Raw genomic sequence first — 26,134 nt, forward strand, 5'->3', positions numbered from 1 at the left:
GTGGGTGGCTGAGTAGTAGTGGTTGTCTCAGTTGTGGTTGAGGGTGTGGTGGTCGTAGTAGTAGTTGTGGGTGGCTGAGTAGTAGTGGTTGTTTCAGTTGTGGTAGAGGGTGTAGGGGTTGTTGTAGAGGGTGGTTTAGTTGGTACGCTTGTAGAAGTAATAACCGTTTTTGGTGTTGTGCTGCACTGCACAGTCTTGCAACACTTTGCCTTTATTTCATAATTTAGACATATTGGAGGACTCTGTAAACTGTTCTGACACAGGAGTCCTTGGTTATTACATGTCACTTTTTGTCCCAATTGTTCTAGGGGAACCCCCTTATAGTGCACTGCCTGACATTCCACTGCCACTGGATTCTCACAGATGCTAATTCCTTTCTGGATGATGTGTTTGATGGTTTCATTGTCACCACCTCCAGGTCCATATTTAGGGTAGTCTGAAGTTATCCATTTTGACCAGCTGCATAATGTTTCCTGACAAGGTGTTTCAGTAACATTTGTGGTTGTAGGTATTGTAAGGGGTTTAGTGGTTGAGCTTGGAAGTGCTGTAGAAGGAGGCAGCTTCGTTGAGCATGCACTAAAGTCACAACACAGAACTTTGACTTGGTAGTTGAAGCACAAAGCCAGTGGTCCTGACTGGTCTTCATTTTTGCATGTCAGCCCTTTAGCCAGATTACACTGCACCACCTGTCCCACATTATCAATGGTGATATTAGGGAATTTCTCGGCTCTGCATTGGATTTGGCTAGGCTTGGCACAAATGTTGTGCCCTGCTTTTCTGATATTCTCATAAGTTTCACTGTCTCCTCCTGGAGTTCCCAGTGTAGGGAAGCTGGTATCATACCATTGTGACCATTCACAAGGATTACATGTCACTGTGACTGTTTCTGGTTCTGTGGACACACAAAATATAGATGGTGGTATATGGTAAATCTCATATTATATCGCTGAATATATCTTCACTTCACAAATTAAAAATCTTGCAAATACCTGGTGTTGTTGATGTAAAAACAAAGGTGGTTGGAGACTGTATGGTTGTAGTAGGAGTTGAAGTGGGCATAAGTGTTGTCGGTGTTGATACTGGGCATGGATATGACCTCTTGTCAACAGTACCATTCTTCCCACACACTGCTGTGATGCAGTTATCATGTCCATCTGTTGTGTTATAAATGGTACTGCCAGGGGGGTATTTCTTTCCTTTATATGTGCAAGTGCAGGCTGTAAAAAGGGGAGATGTATCATTGTTATTAACTTATTTACCTCATATAAGTATATATTTTTACAACTCACTGTCTCTCAAATGATTTGCTTACCCTGGGCATCATAATGGCATTGGATGGCCAGTAAACTGCATGTACTAAAAAAAAAAAGAAACCATGAAATAAATTGTCAGTTTTGATTTGTACCTTCTACAAAGTTATGTAACCTTGGTTTGGACATGTAATACATGAAAGACCTACCATGTAAGACAGTTTTCAGTTGTTGGCACTTTTTCCCCATTATTGTAGTGTCTTCCCTCTTTATCGAAGCAGCCACATTGTTCTTTTAGAACACATGTCATTGTATCCTCATCAAAGTAGGGCTGAGCAGGAGGACATTTTGGATAGCAACCTTTTGAAAAAAAAAAAAAAAACAGCTGTTCACACAATGCAATAAATGGGTGCCTTAATGCTTGTTAACATTTTTGCCTGACCACCAGAGGTCAGTCCTACACACGGGTCGTGATGATCCGAATTTGTTCTGGGGTTGGGGCTTAAGCTGCTCTTCATCTGTCCTCTTCTACATTCGCAGTATGTGCCTGTTTTAAACAACATCTGAAGCATGTGCCTGTCTCATGCACTCAGTATGGATTGATACATTTAATAGAATGGAATCCTATTTGATATGTGAGATGCGCGAGTGATGGACAAGGGCTTTAATAGATAATTTAGCATATTATTACTTATTATTACTTGTTTGTATAACAGGCACAAAAGCATACAAATTACTTATATACAAAATATTCACATCATAGACTCTAACATTAACTATTATTTTAACACATTGCCAACAAAATTGCAAAATCACATTGACAAAACGCAGTCAGCTATATAGATAGATAGATAGATAGATAGATAGATAGATAGATAGATAGATAGATAGATAGATAGATAGATAGATAGATAGATAGATAGATATACTTTATTTATCCCAAGCTGGGAAATTACAGCGTAGCAGCAGCATTACAAAACAATATATATATATATATATATATATATATATATATATATAAAACAATGGGTACCACAAGTTTTTTTTGTTTTCTGGGCACTGTGGTCAAAAAGAGATTTTGTTTAGCGATGTTTTATACACAGAATTGTGTGTGAGTTTGTGTGTATATATATACACATACATACATACATACATACATACATACAGCCAATGTAAAACAGACGATGGATATGTTAAATCTTTTATCTTCAACCTTGAATTCAATATAATTGGAGGTGAGGTCACATTATTAGAAAATTCTATCCTACCTTCGAGAGGAGGCATCTGTGTAGAACAGCTGCCTGAGGGGTTTCTGCAGGTTTTCATACAAGGAGATCCACATGGCATGTAGTGCCATTCACATTCACCAGGGGGGTTGTAGTAATCACAGAAGAGAGCTGTAAAAGATGATAGTACTAAGTATATGTACATTACAGAATGGGCTATTCAGAGATCACATTGATTGTAAAGACGTGTATGTACATGGCTTTATTTTTACCCTAATACTAGGCAGACATGGTACATCCATTGACTGGACTTCACACAGTCACATGATGTAAAATTGCAATTTTTTAAAAATATGACACATGTTAAAGTTGTCTTCATAAAGCGGTTTTCTGGCAGGTTGTTGTGGTCACACAAAGTAAAGTAATCTATGTTGTTACAGGAAGAGTTGCACTGTTAGTTTTCTTCTAACCATAACCTCTAGGAATGAAGATGACTATGTCTTTCCATCTCCCTTTCCTTTCTTCACTCTACCAGGTATGCCCCGGAACAGGCTTTCAGATGTTCAAACTTCTTTTGTTACACAATGGAGCAAACCTGATGGAGTTTGACATGTTCTTTGCCTTAGGGTTGACCATCTGAGACAATAGCAGTGTAGTGATTATGGCCGTGGCCAACACAATTCAGCACAAAAGGTCAGCAACCAGGGGAAAGCCAGGATCCCAATAGCTTTGCTAAGACCTATGGGCAGTAAACAAGGCCATCAAATTAGACAAATACTCCCTTACCGCTGCTGAGGGAATCCATTGCACCACAGTATTCAAAAAGTTGAGCCTCCAAGTTCCCGTACATCTGCTGTCAGGGAATTCCGTGGGGTAACCTACCTTCAGAGATTCCTCATGGTTTTTTATGATCGCCAGTCTAAGTAGCCAGAAAGCCACATGCCAGTGGACTAGAAATGTTCACTTTATTGTCGGGGCTGGTGGGGCGGGTCATAAAGGATTAAATATGTCCAATACAGCCTACTTCATCCACCTGCAACCTGATGTCACGTAAGCGCCAAGCAGCGGCCACAACAAACCAGAATGAAAAGAAGTGGGGAAGATGGAAGAAGAAGTGAGGGAAAGATTGTGGTCGGGAGAATACAAAGTTAAAAGAAAAGAAGGCCAAGCTGCTAAATCTCATGTTTGGGAGAATTTCTGTGAGGTATTTAGTGCAGTAGACGACAGCAACATTGGCTACATGAAGTGCAATTCCTGTGAATAAGCTATACAAGCATGAGAGCCACATGAGAGGGTCGAAGAAGAGTGTATTCCCTCACTCCCTCAACCGTCTACGACAGAGCCAAAGCGACGGCCACAGAAAAAAAAAAAATACTTGCAAAAGAGATTAAAAAAGCTCTGGATTGCAGTGCAACTACCACTGACATGTGGACTGACGATTACAACAAACAGGCATACACAGCATTTACCAGTCACTTCATCAGTGAAGACTGGAAATTGAAGAGTCGCATCATAACGACAGCTGAATTTTGACTCTACTCTAGACAGCTTACAACCTTCACGAGCAGGTGACCAAGGAGCTACATGACTTTGGCATTGAAGCTGATTGTTTGCCAAAAGTCATGTTCGTCAGTGACCAGGCGGCCAACGTCAAAGCTGCCCTCTGCAGCATGCAAGTGGATGCCATGCGCAGCCCATGTCATCAACATAGTCCTCAAACACACATTTGATGTCAAAGAGAACACACCAGCATACATGAAAGATGTGACTCATGTAACTGACAAATGCAAGAGCCTTATGACTTACCTCAAGAAGTCCAGTACCGTTGTACACCTCCCGCATGCTGTGATACAGGAATGCGAAACATGGTGGAACAGTAAAGTTGCAATGATGCAGTCAGCCAGCCAACAGTACCGTGAAATCCAGCAAGCCATGGAAGAGAAAGATCAGCTTGACAGACTAGATGGCATTCAGCTGGACGTATTGAACACGATCACTGAGTTCTTGTTGCTTTTTAAAACTACGAGTGAAGAGCTGGACAAGTATCTGACAAGTATCCAACTATACAACTAGTGGTGCTTTGGTTTTATAAACTGAAGAAACACAGCAAGCCACAATATTGGGACCCAGAATACATGGTTTATATCCGAGCACGGGCAATGCAGCTCTTAAACGAGAAATTGTCCATCGGTGTCACCTACAAGCTTGGGAAGTTTCTTTGTCCACGTTTCAAGTCCCTCAAGATGTTTCCAGCTGAGGAGAGAAACGCTGTCCACGACCAGGCCAGACGTCTTGCCAGGGAATTTGTCAGAGCGCTTACACCAGACAATAGAAAAATAGATGAGTTCAGCGAGTGGGAGGATTATGGGGAAGAAGATGGCGAGAAAGATGAGGTTAAGCGCTACATTGACAGCCAGTTCTTGTGGGATGGGGATGGGAGTCGCAGTCAAAGGCCTTCCCTCTGCTTGCCAAGGTGGCATGGATGATTCCCTGTATGAATCTCCATGTGAAAGCTGTCACAAAATGATGTTGTTATGTATGCTCGTGCATCAAGTGGATATATGAAAAAGAAATCTAGCGAGTATATAGGGCCCCCACAATGCACCTATTTTATGCAACCCTGATAGACTTGTCTCTTCTTGTCTTAAAAATAAGTCCGTTCTTGCCTTAAAATATAGTTCAGGTGAACTGTATTCTTTCATGTGTATTTATGTTTTAGCTTTGTTACTCACGACATATCTTTGGGGTTCTCCAGTTTACACAGATGCCAGCTTGATTACAGGATTCAGCATAAGCAGCCACAGCAGTGCAGAAACACTCGCAGTCTCCACCAGTGTCACAAGCACAAGAGTCAAACACACATGCTTCATAGTATGGAGTAGGATCCACCTAGAGACAAGTGTATAATTACACAATAATGAGCATTTACAAAACAACATCCTGTAAGTAAGGAAAAGACACTACTTCACTTCTGCTTATAGTTCTCTACATCTGAGAGACAGATCATGTATTTTAACTCCATGGCCTTAAACAGAGAGTTACGTATTACTCTGAAAAGTAAGATTTTAGTTCAGGACATATATAAACAGTTTAATGAGTGAGATTAGAATATGTTGGAGGTTAAACTACTCTATGTAACAGTATATAAAATGGTTCTACACAAAACTTCACCTTAACCCGCTAAAATATTACAACGCAGCATAAATATAATTGCATTCCAAAAAACAATCAAATAATAAACAATAATGTATAATAATATAACACTACAAAAGGGGTAAATGTGTACTTTTTTTGCCAATAGTTCCTCTACTTTTTTTGAGTAAGATTTTAGATGCAGGTCATTTTCTTGTATTTCTACAATGTGGCTTTACCTAAAGATCTGAATACATATTTCACCTAATGATGACTGGATGTAGAAACAAAAGTGAATGCATCGATGTATGAAGACACCTTATGTGGGTTTATACAGAATGTCTGCTGCTTAATGGTATTCTGCCTATACGGTTATCTTGTGTTTTCTGTAATAAAGTTGTACTTCTGTCCCGAATATGCAGGAAGAAAGCTTATAAATAGTAACATAACATGATCTCCACTTCATTATCAACCTACAGTGGAGTGGCAGGTAGAGAAGACATCACTCTGTATAATGCTGCACTGCTTCTGGGCCCAAGCCTGTCTGTATGGATTGGCTGTGCAGGGGCTGCTGATGCTATGAGCGTCGGGGCAGCTTGGTAAATCCTTCCAGCTGTTGCCAAACACCAGTGGGTTGACAACCACAGCATGGCCCCTTGTGGTGAAGTCATTATTTGCAATGAAGTCATAGTTGCCACACAGCCCACACACACGACCCTAAAAAAAGGAAAAGCTCATTATATACAATTTTGGTCAACATAAAAACAGAAAGTAATTGTAGCTACATTAACCCTTTGATGCACAACATGGGTCTAAAGTGACCCAACTGAGATTGTATGTTCTATATCTTTGCAATAAATTAATTTCATCATTCCGTATTGCAGGTTTTCCTCAAATATTTTGTTTCTGATCATCATGCATCCTAGATTTATGTTTTCCTTTCTTCATTTTTTAATAAAATCCCTTTTTGTTTCACTACTCTTCTAATGCACAACATGGGTCAAAAATGACCCATATCCATTTTCAGTGTTATTTCATGTATGACTATTTTTTTTCGATTATACATCTTTGAAATAAATATATTTTATCATTTTTATTATTGCATGTATTTAGTAAATGTCTTGTTTGGTTGTTTTTTCTTTTTGCACAAATCATCCTTTTTATCTTTTCCTTTCCTACTTTTTGAACAAGCACAGCTGTTGTACTTCTACTTCAAGTTTACACACATGGGTCAAAAATGACCCGCATGCATTTATAATAGAATTTGGTGGGAAAAATGTCTTTGTTTGCAAGTACTAACATATTTACATCTGGAACACGTAAGTCTTGTTTTTTTGCAATTGTTCTAACATTACCCTAACAAAATATTTCATAAATAAACAGTTGAAGATTTGGAAATTAATGTGGGTCATTTTTGACCCATGTTGTGCATTAGAAGTGGTGTCAATATGTTGCGCATCAAAGGGTTAAACCATAACTTTCCTTTCCATATTGCATTGTTACCTTGTATTTTGAGCTGAGCTTGATGAACAAGCTGGTCTTCCTGTCCCACATGAGAATAAGTCCATTCTTGGCTTCAATCACCAGGTAGATGCCCATTGTGCTGTAACTGAACTGAGCTGCCTCTTCATTATTCCCACTTGAAAGGAGCTGGGAGCTTCCATCTGTTAGAATCAGTTCTGTACCCTAAAAGAGACAAAAATGTATTTAAGGTCAAAATGTATTAATTTTTTGTGTTAAGATATGCCAAGCTGGAATAAAAAAAACTATTTTGGATGAGAGGTAGATAGTCATCAAGTAAGAAAGTCCTATTGCCTTTTAAAAAAACTTTTTTATAATCCTGTAAGCAACAATGTTACTCAGCTCAGCTGTGTTTCAACTATAGAGACTGACCTCTGGTGGCGTGTGATGTACACTACACATTACAAAATACAACATCTCTCTATCATTTAATACATAGACTAAAAGAACAGTGTCTGTATTTTGGAGAGAAAAAAGATCATACTCTAAGGATTATTTAAATGCCCTACTGTACTGTAATACTACAATACAGCCCAAGCCTAATGACAATGCAGGTGTCCTTTGAAACGTCTTATGTTTACCCCCAGGAAGATCTTGATGGTCTTGGAGCAGGTTGTTCCTGTGGTTCCACATGGGACATTCTCAGTGACCACTCTGAAGGTGCCATTACTTTGATTGATGCCACAGTAGTCCTGAAAAATGAAAGATACACACACACACACACACACACACACACACACTGAATGGTTAAAATGGCCTTATCAATAAAAGAGTACCAATAACTGAGTCTATGAATGGTCAGGGAAGACCAACCAGCCCTGGTTTCAAGCCAAATGCCAAGATATTTATAACAAGAGACAACTTCTAGTTTCTTACCCTGAGCAGTAGGAATATTTATTGCATGCCCATGCTTCTTTCTCGCATTGGAAAAGTGCATGAACTTAGACTTATTAGTATTTAAAACTTTAGTAGCAAAAGCTGAGACTGATTATGTATCAAAAACTACCTGGGGGATAAATGAGGACCCACCACAATAAATCACTGTATCATCTGCATAAAAGTAAAAGTTGACACCTAAGTTGTCTAGACCAGCAGGTTTCTTAGGATCTAACTTGACCAAGGCATCATTAAAGAGTTTGTATTTAAGAAGTCGGAGTGCTAACATACAAAAAGGTGACAATGAGAAAACAATGAAAAGTACAGCATCCCTCTGATTGTGTGCAAACCTTTTATAGGATATATTTATATATGACTTAGGTTATACTCTTTTGATAGTCGTATAGTAATTCTAAGTAGTATCACAAAACAAGATGAGGCATTCAAACATTTAGGAATTCACATCAGTTCCCTTACTCTTCACCAGTTATTACCTGAACCAGAATGTATTCACAGCTGCCAGCAAAGGTGAAGCGCTTCTCATCAAAAGTCATGTAGTGTCCAGCACCATACACAGAGCAGGTTCTATCACACTGGTCGGTAGTACACTGCCACTTCCTGTCTTTACAAGTGCTGTTAGCAGAAACAGATTAAATACAATCAGGTTAACAATAAAAGCCAAGCGGCAACCGACTTAAACCTGCATTCTAACTGTTAAAGAGAGGGGGCCATTCCACTGGTTACAAAAACAAGTTAATTTAAATGTCAGACAACAGGGATATGATCCTATTTGTTACTTGCTTTATTACTTCAGTAAACATTCTCATAATGAGTTTATGGTTCCAATGGTCAGTCTTCTTCAATACAACATGATGTTTTCATGTAAAATGAAATGAAATTGTAAATAATGCTCTCATTTTCAGTTTCGCTGTAGGCTGATTATGTATCAAAAACTACCTGGGGGACAAATGAGGACCCACCACAATTAATCACTGAATCATCTGCATAAAAGTAAAAGTTGACACCATCAACATTTTGACCTAAGCTATTTATACAAATTGAAAACAAACAGCGGACTTAAGACAGAATCTTGTGGTACACCATTAGAAATGTTTAGCCAATTTGAAGTGAGTCCATCAATTTGTATACATTGAGACCTTTCGTTGAGGTAGTTCACAAACCACCCCACTGCCTGTTCAGATAAACCAATACTAGTTAGTGTCTGCCTCAGAATAAAGAAGGTCAATGGTATCAAAAGCTTTGGACAGATCAATGAATAGAGCTGAACAACTCTGCTTTTTATCCAAAATACTAACAATATCATTCATCACTGTCATCGTTGTAGTAATGGTGCTATGTTGCTTTGTAAAGTCAGACTGATGGTCAGATAAAATGTAATTTCTATGTAAAAACTCCTTTAGCTGTTCGCTGACAAGCTTTTTGGAGTGAAATTTTAACTAAAACTGACAATTTAGAAATGGGCCTTTAATTATTTAATGAGGATACCATGCAAGGCACATTTGCCCACCTGAAGGTCTCATTTTCTATATGTAAACATTTACTTATCCATGCATTGGTCGGCCACCTCTGCACAGTAAGTAATATAGATCCCACTGCATTGTTATTGTGTCTTCTTATTTCCCCCATGTACAGATAAAACACATGCCTGTGGGCTTCCTCTGCTGTATGTCACTGTATATACACTGTATCCATCCTGCCGGTGCCGATTTTTTATCACAGTCCAGCCCTGATTAGTCTGAAATGGCCATGAACAAGATGGCGACTTTCAAAATGCCGAGCTGGATGCTTCAAAACCAAATTCATAAACCGGTGGTCGATGTCACGGTGACCACTATCTTTATAGAGTCTATGGGTGAATTCATAAAAATGAAGTGCTTGCTGCATATTTCTAGCTTTACAGCATTTCACTGTACTGAGTCACCTACCAGGTGTTGCAGTTCACCTTGGTGGTCTCTCCAGGCTGGTAGGAGATGCCGTTGTGAACACAGGAGCAGGCCTCAGGCTTCATGCAGCCTCCTTTACCATCAGACACCATCCCAGATGGACACATACAGCCAGAGACACACCCTGTAGTCATCTGGAGAAGAGATCAAACTTACAATTTACAGTCATAGATTTTCAATTTCTGCACCAGTACAGAAACTATTAGATTTAGATATAAAATAATAACCTCTGTTTGCAAGTTAATGTTCCATTATGTTGGGGAAAAAAGGTAACTCACACAGGCCATGTCTAATGTGCTGCAGCTCTTCTCACACTCTGTTCCTTTTGCAGCTGGACCATTATTAGAGCAGTTGAAGAACACCATGGGAAGAGCACAGGCTGCTAAGAAAAGACATGTTGGAAATTATTTTATATTAATAAAACAACCTTGGTTACTAAGCAAAATACTGTTCTAAATGAGTTCAAATGCAGAAGACTATTTTAGCTGTGCAAACAGCCAACAACTGTCCAAAGCTCTAAATCTGATAGATTTGGTTTCAAATTAGAGGTACGTTCACAGCAAAACAGCTCAAATATATTAAGGGCGATTGTTTCCTATAGCCCATAGTATTCAGCCAGGGAATAGCCACTTTATACAATCAGGACAGAATGTAGCATTAACTCTGAGGTAGATGTTTCTGTATTATGTAACTTACATGGCTGCATAATAAACTCTCCAATGCAGTTGAGTTTGCCCTCCTTACAGGTGCTAGTGGAGAAACATATATAGAAAAAAAACACACATTAATAAACATATTAATAAGACTCAAATGGACTGACAGGTGAACACAGAGAATACAACAAATCACTAACTGTAACTATGATCAGTTTAGAAAAACACGTCAGAGTCAAACTCTTCATTAAATATTTCCATCCATCCATTCTCGTCCGTTTATCCGAGGCCGGGTTGCGGGGGCAGCAGGATAAGCAGGGCATTCCAGGCGTCCCTCTCCCCAGCCACAAAGTCCAGCTCCTCCTGGGGGACCCCGAGGCGTTCCCAGGCCAGGAGAGAGATATAATCCCTCCACCGTGTTCTGGGTCTTCCCCGGGGCCTCCTACCAGTTGGACGTGCCCGGAACACCTCTAATGGGAGGCGCCCGGGAGGATCCTTACCAGAGCTTTACATGCACTCATACTTATTTCCATAGAAATCATGACAATAACACAATAAAAACTATTTTCATACCACATGACTCCTTCCTTGTTGACGACCTGTCCAGGAGGCACCACTGAGCCTTTGTCATAACAGGGACAAGCCGTAGATGGGACACACTTCCCAGTGTCATCCAGATAGGTTCCCTGTGCACACACGCAGCCATCGATTGGCGGGAAGGAGGAGTGGCAGGTGAGGTCTGAGGAGCTGATGCATCGGCAGGTGTGACTGCTGGATGTAATGTTGTATGAGTAGACCATGCTGCTGGGGCAGGAGGCATATTTCCCTGAGGAGGTCAGACCACAGAGCCAGTGAAAATCTGTGACAATGTTGCACTGCAATCATGTCGCATTTGTAAAGGACCACAGCCATGTTACTACACAGTTTAGCCTACAGTGCTACAGTGGTACACCAACATTCATAGTGTTGTAGGTTGTTGAACGTGTTTTCCTGCTTTCAGGCACCTTCTGCTTTATTTAGGGGAACAAGCACCAACCATGTCTGACAGCAATAACAGTAGATGTGGTGCCCACTACGTTGACAAGGTTTCATGCCCATCCAGTTTATTTTCATACAATTTATACAAAGAATCCAATAAAGTTATTTAAGGGAAATAAAAACAGACATTGGTAGTAAAAGCTGTAGTGTGACTTCAGTACCACAGCGAGAATATCGAACAGAAAAAACAGCTGTAATCAAACATGTCAGATAGATGAGCTTGCATGTAAGAGATGTTAGACCTGAAACAGGCTACTTAACACAGTGTCAACCTTTTAAGTATAAATACTACAGCAAGATGTTTCACTGACTTTCTTCATGAAGGCAAAAATCATATGGTGATCCCAAACGACACCTGGTTGCATCGCCGTTGTATCAGACAAAATAACAGCAATGACAGCAGTAAGACCACTACTGTATATCATCAGCCCTCAAGACTAATGAGGTACCAAGGCTTTGGTTAGGCTCTTCTGTTTCAATACTACTTTTTGGACTACTCACCACAGATGGCCTTCCTCCAGCCGCTGATGTGGATTCCTGCAGCTGCACAGGCATGGACATATGAGGAGACAGCAGCACACATGCACTCTTCACTTTTCTCACAGTTACAGCTGTCATACATGCAGTTCTGTCAGGAGAGAAAATAAAACAGTGCAGTGTGAGGTCATGTCACAGGTCTAGAGACTCATCTAGGTACAGTCCAGAGAAATAAGTACATTTTACATTTACATTTAGTCATTTAGCAGACGCTTTTATCCAAAGCCACTTGAAAAAGGGAAACAATCAAGGTTTAGTGCAATAAGAGCCATTAGTACAGCAATAAGTGCTATTGATGATCATTTAAGGAGTAGAATTGTTGTGTGGTGCTATGGATCATCTGAAGCGGTTTTACTGTGCATTCTGGCAGGCCTGTCAGGAGGGCATTGCAGTAGTCAAGTTTTGAGATGGCGACAGCTTGTGTCAGGAGTTAATTGGCATGTTGAGTTAGGTAAGGTCTGATTTTTCTGATGTTGAAAGTGCAAAGTGGCAAAACTGGGCAACTGAGGCAATGTGACTGGAAAAGGTGAGTTGGTCATCAATCATCACACCCCTGGTGGGGGCAAGACACAGGGAGTCAATTTTGATGTTGATGTTGTGGTGTATTGTAGGTTTAGCAGGGAGGACCAGCAGTTCAGTTTTTGAGAGGTTCAGCTGGAGGTGATGTGCCTTCATCCATGTGGCAATGTCTTAGAGGCAGTCAGAGACCCGAGCAGAGAGGAAACGACAGATAGAGCTGAGTGTCATCTGCATAGCAGTGATATGAAAAGCCATGTGAGCGGATAATCTGACCCAGAGAGGTGGTGTAGATAGTAAATAGCAGGGGCCCCAGCACTGAGCCCTGGGGGACCCCTGTGATGAGGCGATGCAAAGTTGACAACTGTCAACGCCAGGATACACTGAATGAGCATTCTGTCAGGTAGGAATCAAACCAGGAAATTGCCAAGCCAGAGATGCCCATTTTAGAGAGAGAAGAGAGGATGCGAGTAACAGTTGTAGCTGTGAGACTTACCTCTTTGTATGAGATGGGGCTGATCTCTGAGTGACAGGAGGCAAACACTCCCTGAGGGTCACTCAGCATGGAGCACCAGTGCTGGGCATACCTCTCTGTCATTGATAAACAGGGACCAGTATTAGTCATTCTGAAGATCTGAATGTGATAACAGAGGCTCGACATGACTCAGGCCTACCATTGTCCAGGCTAAGACTGCAGGGGTTCTCAAAGTTGCTTTTCACATCGGGACAAGCAGCATGTGTCTTCCAGCTGTTGACAAAACCAGCAGCTGTGGCATCTGGAACACCACTGAGCTTAAGAAAGTCATCAGCCTGGTTGCTGTTGAAGTTCCCACACAGACCTGTAGGCAGAGTGCAGACAACATCATGGTGATGACGACACATGAGTGGTAAACTGGCTGATTCTGTGGCTGCTCGTTCTCCACAGTGCAGAAGAATGACCACAAATCATGATTACACTGCTGAAGACTTTCATCATCTTTCTGTCTTCCTAGCCATCTCTAAGACAGGCTGATGACTGAAAACGCCATGTTCCAAACTATAAATATTCTATATAAGTGATTCACATCATGCATTAAAAGTAATGATGACAATGTGAAATGAATCAGCTCTATGTGCTTGGGTTTTAAAACTTTCACTAAAATGCAGTCTGTTCATTACAGAAAAACATAAAGACACTGAAGTGTTTCCAAAATATAGAACTCATTTTCAAATTTTCTAACTTTTTCACAATTTCAGTACCTCCATTTTAGTTATTCTTCAAACTTTGTGGTTTCATGGAGCATAGAAATGCTAAACAATAGAGCTGGCTATCACCACTGATTATCTTAATCCATTAAATTCTGATTCACATGGTTCCGTTACGATTTGATTTCTGATTCCACCCAATTTGATCCTTCATCAATTCGATTGCATACAATTTATTTGTGATTAATTGTGAGTTTACTTTGGACAATCATGGGACTAATCGCAAATAAATATTTTAATGGATTGACAGCACTAATAATTAATAATCAGTCTTTCTTCTGCTATAAACATTCCTTGTTATTTCTGTGACAATATATTACATACATACACACACAAACATATTTTCTCTTTTGTTGGGCCTATTTATTCATTACTCTCAGTTCATTCATTACCTTTTGTTTTTTAAAACCTATATTAAAAAGTGATATTAAAGTTTCAGCGACCTCCCATGACACCCCTTGGGTCCTCACGCCCACTTTAAAAAAACAGTGTGTTAGATCACCACTAGTGCCGTTGGCTAGTCACTCGCTGTCGCACCACATTAGCCAGATTTTCACAACTTAGCTAACGTAAGTTCGCTCTGGCTCAGCATCAGCTGGAAAGGAGTTAAAGCTCATACAGAACAAATAAAAACTAACCGGTGAAAAGCAAAGAGGGACTGAGCTAAACATACATTATTGGCTAAAGTAGCAAACTAGGCTAGCTGACTGGTATTTTAAGACACAAAGGTGAATATAAAAAGGCTAAAAATATGTTGCGTTACTATACGTATAAAGCTAACTGTGAAGAGTAAAGTAACTAACTAAAGGATGAAGAGCTGTAATGTGATTGTGTGATAACGTGACTTTACTGGAAGAGAAGTAAAGTGATATGCTGTTCATAAAATTAATATTCGTCACACTAAATTGTGCAAGTGGTCCATTATTTGAGCCCGTACATGCTTTGCCAGGCTGTTTATTATTTATTCATTACTCAGGAGGTCTGAGATCAGGTTTCTTGCTGACACGTTTTGCAGCATCTTCTGTATCACAGAGAAAACACAAGAGGGTGCCACCGCTCTAAGATCAATCTCAGAATGTATGAATCGATATTGGAAAATTATATTTAGTATTGATTTTGAATAGAAGAATTGATTTCTTAAACCCAGCCCTACTATAGGAGATATTTAAGCAACCAGTACTGATTGTAAGATAACATGTATTTATGTTTTTAACTTTTTGACCCCCATCATTTTATGGTACACTAAAGAATCTGTCAAATTAAAATGAGCATGTTTGTCACTATATTTGTACTTTGATCCCCTCATGGATATACCTGCTGTTTATGTTGTAATACTGACTTAATGAACATTGACGGTACTCTTGTGTGCTTGCTGTGTTTTTTAATAGAAGCCCTGATTTCTCTATTTTTATTCACATATTGACTGTTTGTAACATCCAGTAGGAATCAAAATACGAGCATGTACAGATCAGTGTAGATTACGTACCACAAGTTTTGCCCTGGTAGTCACTGGTCACTGTGATGTAGAGCTGCATGACTGGCTGGAGCTGTATCTCCAACAGGACACCAACAGATGTCTGCACCAGCAGGTAGAAAGAGGACGCTCTGAAGGCGGAGATCCCAGCTGGGGTTGGGAGAGAGTTTGAGGATGGGAGATAATTGGAAGAGTGAAGACAGAATTAAGTAGAGACCATCTTGTGATTGGATCACTCCAAAGGGTCCCTTCCTATTTCCTACCCCGTTGGTATTTCTTGGACTACACACAGTTGATGGTTTTTAATAATTATATTTCACATTTTTGTATATATTTCCAATAGCTTTGGTAACACTTTAGATTAGGGAACACATATTCAACATGAATTAGTTGATTATTAGCATGCAAATAAGTAACATATTGGCTCTTAATTAGTCATTATTAAGCAGTTATTAATGCCTTATTCTGCATGGCCTTATTATACAACCAGTAAGACATTAACTAAGAGTTTTCCCTCAATAAGCTCAGAATTATTGGTTATTAGTAGTAAGTAAGGAAGTTGTTGTATATGAGTTACGATCTTAATATGCTTTACTTTGTGACAGAAAGTGTTCATCCACTCCTCAGTCATTTAGCTAAACAGATTGTGTTTCACATTATATAAATATATATATATAGACATATCTGTAGCTTATGATATGGCCACAAAGTGTATCTCTTTGTGATAGTTGAAGTGGAGTGTCTCTCACCAGCAGAGAAGGGTAACTGAGCGTAGATGCCATTCACAAACACCTTGCCATTGGGCTGGATGGTGAACACCTTTGTATGGAAGGAGAGCAGATGTTATTATTGCTGTATGTTCGGTGACAAGCAACAAATCCTGCTTGCACTGCAAAAAGATTATTTAATTCATTCTGAAATACATTCAGAACATACATTCATTCTAAAAAAAAAACCCAACAACAAATAAATGCTGAAATGTAGAGAAAAACATATTTGGTAATCCACAAAAACAAATTATCATTTTCTTCCTAATCAAATAATGTTGAATGTGTGTGTGTGTGTGTGTGTATTCTAGGTGATATAATATAAAAAACCTTAAACATCAACAGTAGCAGTAATATACTTTGGATTAATGAAAACACAAACCGGTCCTCACTCTGATGGCTAAAAACTTTTACTTTGTTTTTCTCAAAATTTGAACGAATGTATAGTTTCATGGTGCCACCTGTTGTTCAGAAATGCTTCATTTTTGTTCCTAGGTGGCCTAGAAATGCTGGTCCTCAGTTTGTGAGTCGTTTCACTCGGTCCTTACTAAGCAGCAAGTACAGGAATGTGTGTGTGTGTGTGTGTGGGTGTGTGTGTATGTGTCAGACTCACATTAACCCCTCCAGACAAACCCAAGGTGATGGATTTGAGGCAGGTTTCACTCTCAGTCAGTCCACACTGCTCCAGTTCACCCTGTACCACAAACTGGGTTCCGCTGCAGTCCTAAACACACCAACACAAAACTGTAAGACAACTTCCGACCTGCAGACAGCCGTCACACGGTATTTGTTTGTCTGTTGATATTGGCAGAGTGAGTGTTTGGGTGTTGTGTAGAACTGTCAATAATAGTCCACAAGGTAAATGGGATGCACTTATATAGCACTATACACTCATTTTGGCATTTTGTGGCGTCTTCTCTTCTTTTTGTTCTTTTTTTTTCAACACAAACCACTGAACACACTAGAGCAGCTGGAGCCAAAAGCTGCTTCTCCTCCATTTTGTATGTTTTTACTAAGAGCATGATGGAAAAAATTGCATGGTGGGAAAAAAGTGCAAAAAGAATCTAGTTGTAGTCTTGTAAATAGTGACCCTGAAAGATTGACAGTCTGTCTAAAATCTCAGTGTGAGACTAAAAACTCTAAACTCTTGTATTTAGATGTGAGCAGGTGTGACACGATAGTTTTCCAGGAGTCTTTTCCAAATCTTTTCAAAGTCTTCTGATGTATAGAGTATAGTGTTGTGTAGCAGTGTAGTGCATGTGTTACCGTGGCAGGGGTGTGTGTGTGAGATGCTGTATTACAACTCTGATGACGAGGTATTCTACCTTAGCCAGGACGTAGGAGCAGTCCCCATGGAAAGTGTACACTTTTCCATCAAAGGTGTTGATGTGAGCTCCTCCCTGCACAGAGCAGCTTCCTGGACAGTTCTCCTCCGTACACTTCCACTGGCCACTCTCACACACGCTGTCAGCACACACACACACACACACACACACACACACACACACACACACACACACACACACACAAACAGACTATCAGCACACAAAATGTCATCAAAATTTCCAGTGGACAGCTGATATCCAAAGCAACCCAAGCAGAACATATTCTGACAGCCACTGTATCCCTGGACTGGATACACACACTGCAAAAAACATGAAGCTTACCAAGTATTTTCTTCTTATATCTAGCAATAGTATCTTAATTATCTTGTTTTGAGTATAATTTAACTTTAGCTTTTAGCTTTATATGCCTATTTAGTTATAAGTATTATTATTATGTGCTTATTTAATTATCTTATTGTTTAAAGACTTGTTTTTAGGATTGACTTTGTGAACTTTTTCAGGCTTTTCAAGCTATTCAACTGTTGAATACGGTGAGTTTTTACCTAAAATATTGGCTCCAATTGAGAGTTTTAGTTGCATGTATAGTTTAAATGATATTTCAAAAGCATTTTCTATCCACCAAAACGTGCTCGTTTTAAATATTGCTGGCTTATTTTAATGTTACTACAGTTGGGCTATTCAGGCCACAATTGCTTAAAATAAATATATTTAGACTATTTTGACATTTACTTACTGCACTGGCAAATAATTTGACTTGTTTCGAGCATGTATTTGCTTAATTCCAGTTATTTATTTCTTATTTTTCGTCAGTTGGTTTTAGCAGTGTACTGACAAAAATTAAGTTTTGGTTGTTCATTGCAGCAGGTACCTGATGACTATAAAACCCGCCTACCTGGAGCCTGGCTCTCTCTCCACTTATGCATTTGTTGTTTTGTTGTAAACACACAACATCCTCTTTTCACATTACAGCTACACTCATGCATACACTCACTGACGATCACACCTCATCATATATTTAGTTAAAGTTTTGATTACTTTTTATTATTTATTATTATTCTCTTTGATAGATAAATAATTTGTTAATTTGCCTTTTACCTGCGTCTCCACTCTTTTTGCATTGCTTCAGAGGCAATATCAGTATTGTTGAAATAACTAATAAACTAAATAAATTATTCTTGTTTCTCTGTATTCATCGTGTTTCTTTTCTTTAAAGGCATTTTGATGTAATATTATTTTATTTTAATTTATTGTACACCATTACTTTTGACCAGCGGGTAACAGAGATGAACTGTGTGGTCTTGGGAATGTTACTAAGTTGATTGATTTGTCTTGTTTTATTTATTATAATTACATATTATCTATGTATTTATTTTATGCATTGTTTATCCTGTTACTGTGCCTGAGGACCAAGGTTATAATAGTTTTGGATTTTTCAATAGTTTTAGTTTTTAGTTTTCTTTTTTAAAATTCAGTTAGTTTTAATTAGTTTTTAGAGTGAATTTGCTAGTTTGAATTAGTTATTATTTTTTGGAAAATGCTTAGTTTTTGTTTTTGTTTCATTTGTTTTTGTTTATTTTTAGTTTTTTTGTAATGGGGTATTTGTTGGGTGCGATATTCAAAAAAGTCACAATGAATGTTGCCTTTATTTCCTTTGTCTGATCCATCTCAGCCCCAATAAGTTTATTAAGTCATAAAACCAGATAGATGAAATAGATTTCATATCAACAAAAAAGGTTTTAAAAAAGTAAAAGTAAAAAAAGTTGACAAAGACGAAAAGGAAGGATATTTTCACTATAATTTTTGTTAGCTTGTAACCACACAATATAGTTTCAGTTAGTTATCGTTGTTTTTTTTAAAACTCTCTTTTTTATTTTTATTTCAGTTAATGGAAATATTTTTTTCAATTCTAGTTTTTATTATTTCGTTAGTTTTTGTTAACTATAATAACCTCGCTGAGGAGCCCTTATAAAAGAGATGATGCATCTCTTTAAATTGAAATTTGTAATAATCAAACTGCCTGTGATTTTCTCACAAAAAACACAAATTTACACAATGAGTTCCTAGTATATCATATCATACCATGTTTTGCAGTTGCTGGAGTAGGACTGTCCAGGTCCATAGCTGTTGTTGTTGTAGCTGCAGTAGCACTCGTTCAGAGGGACACAACCCTTTCCATTGATATCATCCAGCACCGTGCCTGAAGGGTGAGGAAAAATAGTATTAGATTCTTGATATTTAAACAATAAATATTTACACAACATTTAATTAAATCATGTATCATAGACAAATGGGCAGAGAGGCCAACTGCAGGGGATTACAATATGTATTGCATGGCAAGTACCTGAACTGGTTTCCCAGTCCACGTATCTATTGTTTCTTTGAAGTTTTCTCTCACTACTTTGCAATGTCTGGTTCCTGTATGTTAATCACATTAAGACGCGACTTCACCTGTAACGTCCTCCTGTTCTTTGATCATGTAAGACTGAAACTTTGTATATAAGGAAGAAAGTTTACTTTGTCGAGAAAGATTGCTGAGACTCTCTCTGTGTACACGTAACTAAAGGCTTTGATTGATAAAACTCCGGCTCATTGCATTTTTTTTCAGAGAAACACTCAATATTTTGGGAAGAAACTGCATCTACAAGGGTTCAAAGGATTGACACAGGTGAGTGTGTGCACGTGTGTATGTGAGTGTGTGCATATGAGAGTGTGTTGTACCTGCAGGGCAGAAGCATCCATCGATACAGTGGTGGTCACAGGTGTGCCTGGCCTCTGGGTTGGAGCAGGTATCAGCACAGGGACTCCCACACTCCATGTACTCCATTTTGTTGGGACATGACTTCCCTGTGAATACATCAGTTCCTTCATTTACACAACCTCTCTGATTCCCATTCTGAACAATCATTCACACAAACTTTAATATTGCAGCTAGTCGCAGGCCCTCAGTGGCCTGCACACTGCACACACTCTCCTATACTTGGTGGGGTTGATTTCATCCTGTGAATAGGATCACTACAAAAACCAACTGACAAAAAATGATAAATAAATAACTAGAATTAACCACAAAAAAAAGCTTGAAACAAGTGAAATTATCTGCCTGTGCAGTAAGTATTTTTTTCTTTGTAAGAAGTCTAGAAAATCTAGAAATAAGCATGTTGAACACTTAAAATAAGAAATTAACTCTTAAAACAAGATAAATTATCTAACACTTCTAAATCTAGAGGGGTTTTTTTATCTTGGTAAGAAACAAATAATTGTCAGGTCACTCTGCTCGGGCCAGTTTATCGCTTCTTGCAGCTTTAATTTATCTTGTTTTAAGAGTTAATTTCTTATTTTAAGCATTCAACATGCTTATTTCTAGATTTAATAATCTTAATTTAAGAAATCTTGTCAAGTGAAATTATCTGTCCATGCAGCAATATCATTTCCCTCAGATTTAGTGCTTTTATTTAGTTTTTAGACAAGACTAAAAGCATTTTTACTTGTTATTACAGTCACAAAAGATAGATATCTCAGTTGCATTTAGTTTTTGCTATTATGACCTCTTCTTGGGCTTCTTTATTCCTCAGTGCATTCATGTGCCTGAGACATTTTGTTTGGACAAAAGTCCAGACAGGACAGACAACCCTTCCAACCAATAGGATACTCAGTTAGCGGTGTCTAATGAGTGAACTCACAGCAGAGCTCTTTGGTTCTCCAGTTTTGAGGTTGACCACCTGCATGGCTACACTGTCTGGAGAACTCTGAAACAGTGGTGCATAAGCAGAAGGGGTCTACTTCTATGGCACTACCACAGCTACAGAGGTCAGCAACACAGGCAGCGGTGAAGGAGGCAACATCCAGCAGACTGTGGCAGCTGCTGAAAGCTGGCCCTGTAAGGATCTGCTCACACAGAGGTTTCTACAGACAGACAGACAGACAGACAGAAGGGAATAGAATCAGAGATAGGAAGACAGGAATAGAGCAAATTCTTAAGTTTTAGTTTAGATTCTATTAGTTTTGGTTTCGTTTTAGTTTTTTTTGTAATGGGGCCTTTGTTAGGTGCCAGATTTTAAAAAGTCACAATTAATGTTTCCTTTATCACTTTGTCTGATCCATCTCAGCCCCAATAAGTTTATTAAGTCATAAAACCAGATAGATGAAATAGCTTTCATATCAACCAAAAAGGTTTACGTATGAAAAAAGTTGACAAAGACAAAAACAAAGGACATTTTCACTTTAATTTTAGTTAGTTTTGTAACCACAAAATACAGTTTCAGTTAGTTATCTTTTTTTTTTTTTTTTTTTAAACTCTTGTTTTTATTTTTATTTCAGTTAACGAAAATGTTTTTTCAATTCTAGTTTTCTTTATTTGGTTAGTTTTCGTTAACTATAATAACCTTGGTCACCACTGGTATGATCCAGGATCATTACTGTGTGAAACCAGTAACATTTCAACCTTCACTGACCTAGATGTGTGTTAATTTAAAAGTAATGCAGAGCCTCTAACAAATCAGAGACTGGACATAATATAATTATTGTGTGTAACGTTTTCTGTCTGTTTCCATATAACTGTGTGAAATCTCACCATGTCGTTGCAGCCTTTTGTTGTCTCCAGAGTGTAGTCAGAGCAACTTTCCGTTGGACCATCCATTTTCCAGAAGTTGGCAAAATCCACAGGGGATAATTTCACACCTGTTCAGAAAATAACAAAGAAACAGTTCAGTTCTGTGTCCAATCTTACACTGACTGACTTGTTAAAGTGGGTCAAAGTGTACCATGGCTGTAGAACTCATTGTGGCCCTGGACCCCATTAAAGTCTCCACAAAGACCACAGGTTTGGTTCTTGTACTTCAGGTCTAGTTCCACCTGTGAGCACAAAACATTTGTTAGACATTAGACTAATCACAATCAGGATTAAGGGGCCTGAATAATATTTGTATGTGTTATACAGTGAAAAACCTCTGATAGTGATCAAGTCAGCCCAGGTCAAAATATGTATGATGAGTTTTTACTGGATTTTATGGATATTATGGATTTCAAAATATACTACAGCTGACTCTTTTCAAGTTATTGTACATACACTGTAAAAAGAAATCCTGTTGTTTTTTACGGTAAAAAACCGGCAGCTGTGGTTGCCAGAACTTTACCATAATAAACACGGTAGTACATTTTTTAATTTTACGGTAAAAAGATATTGCCACTGTTGATTTCACGTTTAAAAGATTGTCATTTTATTCCATTTTTTACTGTATAATTAAAAGGTTTTTCCATCAAAGTAAAAGCACTGAATTCGTATTTCTTTGTAGAATTTATATAGATGATTGAAATAATAATTACAGGGCCCAAAACATTTTTTTTTCTGTGTAGCCTACAAACTATCAATTCATTTTCTAAACAGGATTTCATAGGTTCCGGATAGCCAGCATATGGGTAACCATAAGCCAAAGTACAGTACAAATAATAATACTAATAATAATGATAATAATAAAAAATAATTACTGCATTTGAATTTAACTAGACTACTTGTTACTTAAAGTTAATTATTTAACAGCATTTGTACTGGTATGATACTGTTGCAAGCTTTTTTGATCACTAAAGCTGTGAGCAGAATTCAGAGCTTTGACACTATTATTTATATTATTATATTTCAACAATCATGGTCACGGTCCTACCATAAAAGAGTCCTCCTCATTCCAGATAGCAACTAATCCCAGCTTTGCTTTGACTTTGATGTAAGTAGGAGTTTTCTCGATGAGCACTCCTCCTCGACTGAATGGTAGAATGGCTCTGCAAAAAGAAAAACAAACTTGTCACAATGGGCCTCGTGCAGAAACATTTTTATATTCTTATCTTCACAAATGAATGCAAAACATTCTCCTAAATCATCCATACAAGTCTGTTTCATGAGTGGCTTGTATGTGTGGTTCTTGAATGAAGTCCATCATTTAACTTTTGTTCCTAGAGCCATGTGGGAAGATGTAGAGGATGACAGAAGACACTTGCTTAATGACTTCGACTCCAGAAAAGAACAATTCTCAACATCATAAAGCATGGGGCGTTCCCGGTGGCACACCTGGTAGAGCACGTACCACAGAGGCCGAGTCCTCGTAAGCGGGCGGTCCGGGTTCGAATCCGACTCGGAGCCCTTTCCCGCATGTCTTCCCCTCTGTCTCCCCCTTTCACTCTCAATATCTTTCTCTCTCAATAAAGCTACAAAATGCCCAAAGAAATATCTTAAAAAAAAAAAACCATCATAAAGCATGAAAGAAACAGAGAGGGTAATATACTAAAGTTAATAATGCTAATCACGTACACACTGCAAAAAAGGTGTGTCTAAAAACCAGATAAAAACACTAAATCTGAGGGAAATGATCTTGCTGCATGGACAGATAATTTCACTTGACAATATTCCTTAAATAAATATTATTAAATCTAGAAATAAGCATGTTGAACGCTTAAAATAAGAAATTAACTCTTAAAACAAGATAAATTAAAGCTGCAAGCAGCGATGAACTGGCCCGAGCAGAGTGACCTGGCGATTATTTGGTTTGTACCAAGATAAAAAAAACTTTAGAATTAGAAGTGTAAGATCATTTTAAGAGTTAATTTCTTATTTTAAGTGTTCAACATGCTTATTTCTAGATTTAATAATCTTAATTTAAGAAATCTTGTCAAGTGAAATTATCTGTCCATGCAGCAAGATCATTTCCCTCAGATTTAGTGTTTTTATCTTGTTTTTAGACACAAACCATTCCTGTTGGTGTTTTCACAGTTAGGGCATGAAATACTCCTAAAATGAGGCGTACAGTCTGAAGCAGAACATAGTGAAGACGGCTCAAGGTTTTCAGAGTACTTACGATTTGCCATCAACAAGCACTGAGCCTTCGGAGAGCTCCACTACTGAACCCTCCAGCTTCATGATGATGTCCTTGATGGTGTGATGGCCGCCAGCCTCCTGTCTTCTTATCTGGATGTTGAAGTCATTGTATGTGCTCCTGCATGAAGAGGTCAGGATGTAGTTGCAAGTGGAGTGCAACTGAAAAACATCTCCATCAAAAGTCTTGAAGTGGAAGTCTCCCCACGTGCTGCAAACCTGGCCGTTATGGATGGGACTCACTCCTACAAGAGACAGATCAGGACATGATGGCCATATTTTACACATTATTAATGAACTGTCACCCACTGGATAAGGAAACAGATAACACACTGCAATAAAGGTGTGTCTAAAACAAGATAAAAACACTAAATCTGAGGGAAATGATCTTGCTGCATGGACAGAAAATTTCACTTGACAAGATTTCTTAAATTAAGACTATTAAATATAGAAATAAGCATGTTGAACACTTAAAATAAGAAATGTACTCTTAAAACAAGATAAATTATCTAACACTTCTAAATCTAAAGTTTTTTTTATCTTGGTAAGAAACAAATAATTGTCAGTGCACTCTGCTCGGGCCACTTCATCGCTGCTTGAAGCTTTAATTTATCTTGTTTTAAACCTCTGAAGTCCAGGAGATTTTGGTTCAAATTTGTCAACTTCCTATGCATTTTGTTTGTTTGTCTGTTTAGCATCTTTCAGTCTGTCCTTACATCACATGCATGGCTCCTTTTTCTCCACACAAACTTGGCTATCAATCAAATTCTCATTTTATTTTAATTAACAAAGTATAAAGCTGCCAGCAACCTAAAATACAAACAAAAGACACAGGTGTCTATGACCTTTTTTTTTTTTTTTTTTTACCTTTTATACACACAAAAACAGCAGGAAAAATAATAAATAATAGAACTACAAAACAGTCTATTTGCATGTAAATTAAAAATAGTAATAGTTTTCATTGTAGAAAGAAAATCACATTTTAAAAAATGGTCTAGAAACATAAATGGCCACTGTGAAAGCTCCTATGATTGCACTTTCAACTGGCTTTCTCAGCTTGTCTACATATCATATATAAATAAAGTTATTACTGTAAATAACGTGTATTTTCAATAAATAGATGGACTCCAGAGGGTTAAGAGTTAATTTCTTATTTTAAGCGTTCAACATGCTTATTTCTAGATTTAATAATCTTAATTTAAGAAATCTTGTCAAGGTAAATTATCTGTCCATGCAGCAAGATCATTTCCCTCAGATTTAGTATTTTTATCTGGTTTTTAGACACACATTTTTGCAGTGCAGTTGCTTACCAACAAGCTCACCTGTTATTTTTTCAAGAATCTGGGACATGGAGGAGAAAGTGTTCACAACAGACGTTGCCTCTGTTGAAAAAAGTACAAGTATTTGTTAAGTAACCAATCATCAAATCTCAAACATCAAAACACAGTACGAACAATAAGGCTTTTAGCACTAGGGCAAACATTTAAACTGTTAATAGTCCCATTTGATGTATTTGGCTGGCTGCCTAATAGAATGTAATCAATGTACCACTGTGCCAAGCAGCTCCGATGGCTGACAGGGTCAGCCATAACAGCCACTCGTTAGCCATAGTCATCTGCTTCTACACGGGAACTCTGAGGAAGAGGGGAGGGAGGCCCAGCTTTTTATAGCAGGAGGCAAAGTCTGAGTGTGGCAGGTGAGGGAGTGGCATTCCCAAAGTTTGAAATGGTGAT

At 38.3% G+C, this 26,134-nt stretch overlaps 1 protein-coding gene across 1 annotated transcript; it reads right to left on the reverse strand.

The window, feature by feature from the left end:
- Positions 1-522: 522 nt before the first annotated feature.
- On the reverse strand, positions 523-26,010 carry LOC131988596 (mucin-5B-like). Its single transcript, XM_059353749.1, has 29 exons — positions 25,950-26,010; positions 24,385-24,646; positions 23,200-23,314; positions 22,303-22,393; positions 22,113-22,219; positions 21,223-21,445; positions 20,264-20,389; positions 19,625-19,742; positions 17,525-17,663; positions 16,813-16,923; positions 16,182-16,251; positions 15,445-15,582; positions 13,388-13,552; positions 13,210-13,304; positions 12,162-12,288; positions 11,196-11,448; positions 10,666-10,718; positions 10,248-10,351; positions 9,952-10,103; positions 8,500-8,638; positions 7,711-7,821; positions 7,112-7,294; positions 6,086-6,325; positions 5,209-5,365; positions 2,519-2,647; positions 1,460-1,610; positions 1,313-1,356; positions 1,081-1,217; positions 523-576 (listed from the first exon to the last, which is right to left on the reverse strand). The coding sequence occupies exons 1-29, from the start codon at positions 26,008-26,010 to the stop codon at positions 523-525; spliced, it is 3,855 nt and encodes a 1,284-aa protein (XP_059209732.1).
- Between the last annotated feature and the right edge of the window lie 124 nt (positions 26,011-26,134).

Source organism: Centropristis striata, chromosome 2 (genome assembly GCF_030273125.1).
Source record: "Centropristis striata isolate RG_2023a ecotype Rhode Island chromosome 2, C.striata_1.0, whole genome shotgun sequence".
Lineage (NCBI taxonomy): Eukaryota > Metazoa > Chordata > Actinopteri > Perciformes > Serranidae > Centropristis > Centropristis striata.